Source organism: Sparus aurata, chromosome 17 (genome assembly GCF_900880675.1).
Source record: "Sparus aurata chromosome 17, fSpaAur1.1, whole genome shotgun sequence".
Taxonomy (NCBI): domain Eukaryota; kingdom Metazoa; phylum Chordata; class Actinopteri; order Spariformes; family Sparidae; genus Sparus; species Sparus aurata.
The window spans coordinates 32,734,158-32,742,576 of record NC_044203.1 but is presented as its reverse complement, the minus strand read 5'-3'; the positions used below and the strand labels follow the sequence as shown (position 1 = coordinate 32,742,576).

At 41.3% G+C, this 8,419-nt stretch overlaps 1 protein-coding gene across 1 annotated transcript in view; it reads left to right on the top strand.

Annotated features, from left to right (window-relative positions):
* Positions 1-1,794: 1,794 nt before the first annotated feature.
* Positions 1,795-8,419, top strand: part of LOC115567777 (thrombospondin type-1 domain-containing protein 7A-like) — a 95,253-nt gene continuing 88,628 nt past the window's right edge. Inside the window, exons 1-2 of the mRNA XM_030394624.1 lie at positions 1,795-1,807; positions 2,944-3,778. Of these exons, the coding sequence (XP_030250484.1) occupies positions 1,795-1,807; positions 2,944-3,778 (848 nt within the window). The remainder of the gene's footprint in view (positions 1,808-2,943; positions 3,779-8,419) is intronic.

Sequence of the window (8,419 nt, the reverse complement as noted above, 5' to 3'; positions counted from 1 at the left end):
GATCTGAAGCTATAGACACCAAGCTAATCTGGAAATCATTTGATGATCAGACATTGATCGAGTGTGTTGATACAGTGACTAGTATACAACCATTTACCAATATTCTTTGAGGCTCCTGTGAAAGCAGCATCATGTCGTCTGGAGATAGATCCTGTCAGCTGTATCAGCAGCTGAGATCAGAGGCAACAAGCAGCCCCATCAGAGGCAGTCATTCCCGGAAATGTGCTCGGATTTTCTACCAGCACGATTTTTTAACTCTGCATGGGCGTGGGTCAACATGAGCTGCCCTCGCTCCGACTGCCCATTGCCCACAAAGGGTCCAATCAGCCTCAGGCCACATGCTAATATAATCAATTACCCAAGAGGTTAATGCGAGGTGAAAAGGGAAGCTTCCCAATTAGTTTGATTTCCTCTCCCTTGTAGTATCAATAGCCTTCGGATGAGACAGTCAGAGCGCAGGCACCCTGCGTTAATTAGTGTTTTTCTTTTACTTGCTTGGACCAGCTGAGTTGGGCTGACAGTTCTCATGCTGTCAGCTAAGCTTTCAGTCCTGAAATCAAGAGTTGTGCAGGGGAAAGCAGAAGAAGTGTGACTCGAATCTTAAAGGTAATAAATAGTGCGTGCAGATCCTTGTGTCTGGAAGATGCTCTTTGTTGCTGTTAATAGATTTATATTCATACTGCTTGAAGTTGTAAAGATTTTCAGCTATTTGAGCAGAGCTGATGTTTGTTTATGATGTTTCTAGTTTGTCATAATGTAAGGTATACCCACAGGAGTAATAGATTAACACAAACTAACCATAATACTGTATATGTGCATAGGGCTGATAGGGTTGTGGGCGATGACCCTAAAATAAAAAAGCTGTATGCCGATGCTATAAACAAGTGTCCAGTTTTTAGTATCAGGGATAAAGGAGAACAAAGGTGTTAGTCCGTATTTCTCCTATTGTCAACAAAGTCAACACAAAAAAAAAGAAAAATACACTTTTTAGCGTTTTAGTTCATATCTCATGGTACTTTCTGACTTCCCTACCCTGTCTGTGTAACTCTAGTTGGACTTACCAGAAGCAGACAGTTGGTTTAAAGCCTGTCAGGAGGCATCTTCTTCAGGCGCGTTCCCCTCTTCCTTCTATTTCTGCTTGTTACTGTTTCAAAAACCCTGTCACTACAGGAAACAACAGTAACAGCAGTTAACAAGCAGACAACCTACATGTTGAAGTTGCACTAACTTGGTTGCTAACGGTTTGAACCTAAACAAGCTTGCCGCTGTTACTGTTTCTTCTGCAGGCATTTAGACATTTTACAGCCAGTGCTCACCACCCCATGTATCTTCCCTACTACATGATTTTGCATGAGCGCCCTCTCTCCATCCTGGGTTTGGCAGCGCCCAAGAATATTGTGATTAGTTTGAAGAAATACAAACAAGCCAATGCGAGACTAGTAGCACTCCAGCCTATATCTCGTTGGTTCTCAAGGAAGATATTCTTCAAAAATTGGGTCATCAATATATAATTTGTAATTTTCAAAATGCCCAGTTATTTGCTAAAAAAGCTAGGCATTGTAGTTTTTTTGTAAACCTTACTAAAACACCAGTAAATGCTGCATTCACGAGGGACTATTTTTTAGCAGTGGATCGATCCAAATTTGGTGCAGTTCTGCAAGTATAAAGCAGCAAGACAGTGCATGTGGGATTGATTCACAATAAGTAAACGGTGTTCATGTTCATCGTAGTGAAAGAGCATGTTGCCTAGCACAACGGTGACTCATTGATGTGTTTGGACAACATGGAGCTCTAATGGCACAGAAGAGTAAGCTACATTGAGCTACCCAGACAATACTCGTCAATAGAATTGATTCATCCCTGCTTTGTTCTTTTCATGGCCTTTTTGTAAAAGTAAATACCGAATATTTACAGCCTTGTCCTTGACGATTACTGTAAAAAGCCCTCTTTTTTTAGCAAGCAATGCTGTATTTTTTGTATTTAAGATAAATGTTTGATGAATGACTAACCTTTCACTACCTCAGTCCTGTTCCAAAACTATTTGTTGGATCTTGACTGCAATTAGTAAGAGAGGATAAAGGAAGGCTTTGCCAGAGACTTGTGTACAGACAAATCAAAGTTTATCGATGTTTTTGGCAACTCCTGCTGGTTGCCAATAGAGTTTGATAAAAGATTACTCACAGCCCGTGTAAATTTGCTTTCAAACACTTTCTTTGATCACCTTTAATCTCCGCTGTTGCACATCATATTTGCATTGCCTAATCATCCCTCCACATCCCGATGGCACTCAGACAGTTTTTACCATGCACTGAGAACCGATGTGTCTGACCTAAGTGTAGCACAAAGCAAGGTCACAGATTATTTTTATTGAATGTGGCATTTTTCTGCGCTCACACATCATCTGCTGCTGGTTGCCAACGGCTTTTCAACACATTTTACATCAAGGAGCATATTAGAGGAGCCTGTGAATTTACTGTGCCGTCCTTGAAGATGCATTATGTGCTTTCTCATCACTTGACAACAAGTTAAATCAAACTCTCAGTCTCTCCTCAGCATTAAAGGGTATGAAGTGTTTGACTAACTGATGCTTGAATAATATGGATTTTTGTTTCAAAGGCACACAAGAGCTTTCAAATGGCATCATTGATCTCCTTTGATTGTTACTAATGTAACTACAGGCTATTTGTTAATTCTACACTTCCAATCAATTCACAGCCAGTGCAATTATATCACTGCACTGTGGTGCAGTCTCTCAAATGTCTCCAATATAAATGAAATGTTTCCCCCTTTTCTGGGTTAGTTTTGATATGTGTTGAAGCCGTTTACTGTAGAGGTTTCTGACAGTACACCACACTGTCCTTCTTTGAATAACATCTGAAGCTCAAAGGTCTATTGTTTCTTATGTTTCACATTGTAATTTGGGTCTGTTCATTTGTTTCCCAGGTCCATGGGGAAGATGCATGGGCAGTGACTGTGGCCCAGGTGGCAGCCAAAGCCGGGCAGTCTGGTGTGCCCATGTGGACGGCTGGACGACGCTTCACACCAACTGTGACCAGGGCCAGCGTCCGTTAAACCAGAGAAACTGTTTCCGTGTGTGCGACTGGCACAAGGACCTTTATGACTGGAAACTGGGTGCCTGGAATGAGTGCGTGCCAGTTTCAGCAAGGACCTTTGGGGCCCTACGGCCGTTCACATGCAGTGGAGGCGAAGAGGGCATTCAGACCCGGGAAGTGGGCTGCATACTGAAGTCAGACGGGTCTCCAGCGGAGGATGCCATCTGTGAGTACTTTGAGCCTAAGCCACGCCTGGAGCAGGCATGTTTGATCCCTTGCCCCCAGGATTGTGTTGTTTCAGAGTATTCGCCATGGACTTCCTGCTCCAAAACGTGTGGAACAGGCCTCAAAAACAGGGTCCGTAGTGTCCTGGTTCCTCCGCTTTTTGGAGGCGCAATTTGTGCCAACCTAACTGAGTTCCAGTCTTGTAAACTGGGGCCTTGCACAGGTCCAGAGGGCATGTACAGTCTCAGGGTTGGACCGTGGAATCCTTGCACCCTCCCACAGACTCGGACAGAACGCCAAGCGAAGCGCAGGAAAGGTAAAGGCCAGGGGCTCAGAGACAGAGCAGGAGTCAAAGATCCGGAGACCAGGGAGCTTATCCAGAAGAAACGAACCAGGAATCGCCTTAACCGGCAAGAGAGTCCATTCTGGGACATCCAGGTGGGCTACCAGACCCGGGACGTGACCTGCATACACAGGAATGGGAGCGCTGTGGGACGCCTGTAAGTTGCATTTTTATGTTAATGTGACAGTAAAGTTAATATGTTTGTTCCCCTCAGCGCTATTATCTGCCTCTTCAATTTTCCTACTTAGGCAGTGGGGAATGATCTGTCAGGATCTGAATTATATCTTAATGACAGACATTTTGAAATAAGGCTTTATTATTTACCATATTACAAGCCTTAAGCAAGTATAGTTATTGAATCAATTTGTCTGTATAACTGCATTTTTTCGTTGTACTTATATCAGTAAGCAAGCTGTTCCTCGTATTTTTTTCTACCACTGACGTTTAGGTGTGCTGGTCCTTAAGTTACTGCGTTTCTAACAGCTGAACACGATGCCAAATTTGTCCTCTTGAAAGTTTTTCATCTCCCTGTCAGGAGGTGACACACAAGGGAGGATGTTTATTGGCTTCGTCTTTGTCACCGCTATGCTGTCAGAGCAATGAGGAGCAACTACCGCATCGCATTTGATGTCAACTTCCACGGATAGAAGTGGCAGAGCGACTCAGTTTATGACATGCGATCAATCTCAGCCATGACTTTAGTGGCACTTTTGAATATAATGCAATTTACTGGGCTTTGAACTGAAGCGCGTGAAAATCGACATTAAAAGACAACATGGGTCGTCGAAAGAGCCTAGATTACATTTTTTGCGCGAGAATATAAATCAAATTTTGTTTGATATTTTGTTGTCTTTGAGATTTTGTCTTTGAGATCAGAGTAATTAACCTCGACCCGCATCTCAAAGTATGTGGTGTCGTCGAATTTGAGGGATTTGGGCATGGAAAGTCCTTAAGAAGGCCTTGAACTTGATGTTGAGTTGTGTAGTGAAGTCACAAGAATGTAGGTGACTACAGTGACTTGAAAGAAGAAGCCAATATATCAAGTCAGTGTTTTTTTTTTTTTTTTTACATTATTATGTAAATGTATCAAAATGGAAATCCCTCAATGAATCATCACTTGAATATGTAATTGAGTTCTGCCTTCAGTTGGCACTATTATCCAAAACACATGCTGTAATTATACAGTATGAGCACTCACTTAAAGTGTTTGTAAGCCCAAGTGGGATCTAACCTCTGGCCCTGACATTATTATTGCTGCTGCCACTGTCTGACTGAAGATGAGATGAATCAAATGGTTCTGAAGTCCTACTCGTTCCTCGGCAGACGTCTCAGCCTAAAATACAGAAGAAACTTTCAATTCTTAAAATGAAATCATCAGCAGAGTCTGATAGGAAAGCAACACAAACATGAAGCCTCACAGAAGTCAGACACACACAATATATTTTCAGGAAGGATTGGATTGTTATCCTTTATCCAATAATCAGGTAGAAATGCAGCTTATAACACCAGAGATAGAACGCTATCCTTCAGACACTGATTGGGGTTGAGGTTAAGTGCTAAGGCAGGCGTCCTCAAGGTTTTGATTACTGATTGCCAATTTTGGGAGCCAGTATATGATTGAGAGCCTCACAGGAAAGTCAATGAACTTGTCATTGCATGTGTGAATAGACTCGTAATGCCGTTTAACATTCATTTCCCTGAGCGCCATTTTCAGCAGTAGTCAAATGTAGTAGCAGTAGTAGTAGTGTGGTCTTTGTAGTCTACTGAAAATGAAAGTAATGAAATGACCTGTGGGTGATTAATAAGATAAAATGCATGCTTTTCATGCCACTCTTTGCCCTTGGCTCTCTCTTTGAGAAACTAAAGGTTCAAGTCTGAAATATTTAAAAAAAAAAAAAACACCTTTTCACTGGTTTAAGAAACATTCTACTCAGATTTCAGAAAGGTTGCATGCATCAACTTCTCCATCACTCATCTGTAACCCTTCCCCTCAGATTGTAGGTATAAATACAAACCGTTTATTTTTCTGCTCCCCCAAATTATTCTGCAATTAGTCTTTTAGTCTTTAATTGGGGGAGTATTTGGTTGCAAACAAAGAAGAAAATGTTGATCATCCAAAGCGCCTCACAGAGGGAAGCCTTTTTAAAATGTTACTTTGATTCTATGTGGAAGATTCACAGAGTACAGCTGTTCACCTGTGGATAGACGGGTTATAGGAGAGAACCAAGGGCCGACAATACAGGAAAGAACTCCTGCACACAGTTTACCTCGCAACCAAGTTTAATTACAACACTCAGGTACTCAGACCGTCGTCAGGTTAGCGTTAGTTTGAGTGTGACAGTATGAATCACTCAATGCAAGCTTTTTAGACAGCATAGTTTCATTGGATGTTAGTCATGTAACAGCATCCTGTTTGGTATGTTTCTAACTAATTGCCTGAATATTTATATCTTTGACTAACAAGCAGGAAAGTTTGAACTATCAAATACAACAGCTACCAGTCTGTAGCTGCAGGGTGTGGTGAAATGAAATTAGAGGGAAACAATAAGATGAAATGTTTACGTGGTTATCAGGCAACAATATTTTCTTTATTAACAAATTGTAATAAAGGCTTTCTCTACCCTTTTCGATCCAATGAAAATTCCCTCTGAGAGAGTCTGATCAGGCCAGTCTCTTACAGCTGTAATTATGATTATTAGTGGAATATAAGGGTCCATGTAAATGCAGCCACTGTTCACAAGAAGCTGTTTTCATTTCTCAGTGTTTGATGAAATATATGCAAGAAATAAGAAAGAAAATCATCAAGTAGTAATCAGTGAATTCTGGTTCTTGTTACAACATTAAGTGGTGTTATTTGTAATAACCCAGTGATGTCTTTATTAGAAGAGTGTGAGTAAATCAGTGATCCTTCTAAAGTGCCTTTTCTGTGGATCTATCATCTTTTGCTCTGTTCCTGAATTGACTGTAACCTAAAATGTCACTGCTCGTCTCTAGAAATGTGGATTTGGGGCTTCCACAAGGTCTCTGATATCCAGGAAAGAATCCGCGACGATGTCAGTAGAACAAGCCTCTATTCATATTTGTCACATGCCACTGTACTCCAAGATTTGATCAATTATGTACTAAATCTATTCATTAATGCTTTGTTGGCGCAGAGCGCTAAGCAGTGACTGGGATCAAATATTTCAAAGGAACTGTGAAAACAACTCACATGCCCTTAGGAGCATAAATATTAATCCTTGACTTGTTTATTTCTTGTTCTGAAATATTCATAGTTGTTTTTGCCACTTTCGCAAAAAAGTGGAACAAACTTCCCAGTGAAGCAGTAACCCAGTCATACCCCAGCCAGGCGCTCTCTGAACATCTTGCTTCCTTCATTTCCAATTTTGTTTGATGAACATCTGTCATTGGGCCTCTACTTTCTCTGTAGTCCTCGACTCGTCCCAAACAGGCCACTTCCTCATAACTCAGTCTTCTGCTCGTACTGTCAATCAAACCCTCACCATGACCTTTTAATTCAGCTGCCGCTCTGCCACTAAAGGACTTCACATCATCACGTTACATCATTGAGTTTAATGTCAATCGTACAGTTTTTTTTTTGTTTCTCATCTATTTTTGGAATAACTTCTCCTCTCAGCTGTTTTTTTCTCAAAGGCGCCAAAGTTGTGAAAAGGCGATTTTTTAATCACTTGACCCATATGGAATGATGTTTTCGGTGCGACACTGTTTTAATGGATACAGCTCAAGTAATGAGCGCACAAGTGTTAAAATAAGGAGACTTTCTGACTGCTTCTATTTTGTCTGAAAACCCTCAGAGCTGTTGCAATTACAATGTAAAACCTACAGGCTTAAAAATGAACATTTCTCAGACATCATCTTACTTATTTAAATAGTGAATGATTGTGTCCTCATTCTGTCTGAATGACTGAGATGAAGAAATAATGACTTCTTTTTTTGCAACTTTGAAATCTCCGCAAAAATGCTCGGGCATGCACACAACAAACGGCAAAGACTCAAAGGAACCAGCTGCCGCGAAAATGGGTCATTGGCTGCATTAGGGGCTTTTTAAAACACAAGAAGTTCCTTCTGAGACAGGAAATCGAGCCATCACCCTCAGTGCGTCACATTCACTGTTTAAGTTCCTCATTGTTTTCCCTTCAGTGTTGGCAAGCTGGCACACCGAACGTGTTTGGCAGAAAAACAAATCTAAGATTTTTCACAGTGTCACTTAGGTACCACTTCAAAGACTGCAGAGGTGTTTTAATCTGCAAAGACACAGGAGTTAAAGGAAGAAAAAGAAAAAAAACACAGCTCACACTCAGCTCATACATTTACCTCATTTATACCAAAAGTCTGAGTTGCTGGAGGTGAAGTGTGGTGGCAACGTCTAAATGAGAGGTTTCTAAATGAAGCAGAGCTGTAATTAGCACTAATAGCTCGTCAGCTGCGACGCCTCAAGGGGAAAGACATCCAGACTGAGCAGCAGAAAGCAGTCGGCTTTAGTCAGAACAAATTTCTAATGATTCGGTAGGGGCCCAAAGAGGACGGGTTATTCATTACATCTAAATGCTATTTAGATGATCAAAAGATGTGTGCGAGCGATTGATCAGAGGTTGTTTTGGTTGTCTTAATACTCGCGGATACACACACACCACGCCACACCAGTCCTGTTTTACTCCTAATGTGAAGCTGATTATGCAGTGTGTATGCTAATGAGAACAGCTAATGACAAAATGTGGCACCAGTCAAGGGCAGAGAGTTAAAAGTGAAGCCCTTGCACACCACTTGTGGTCACATA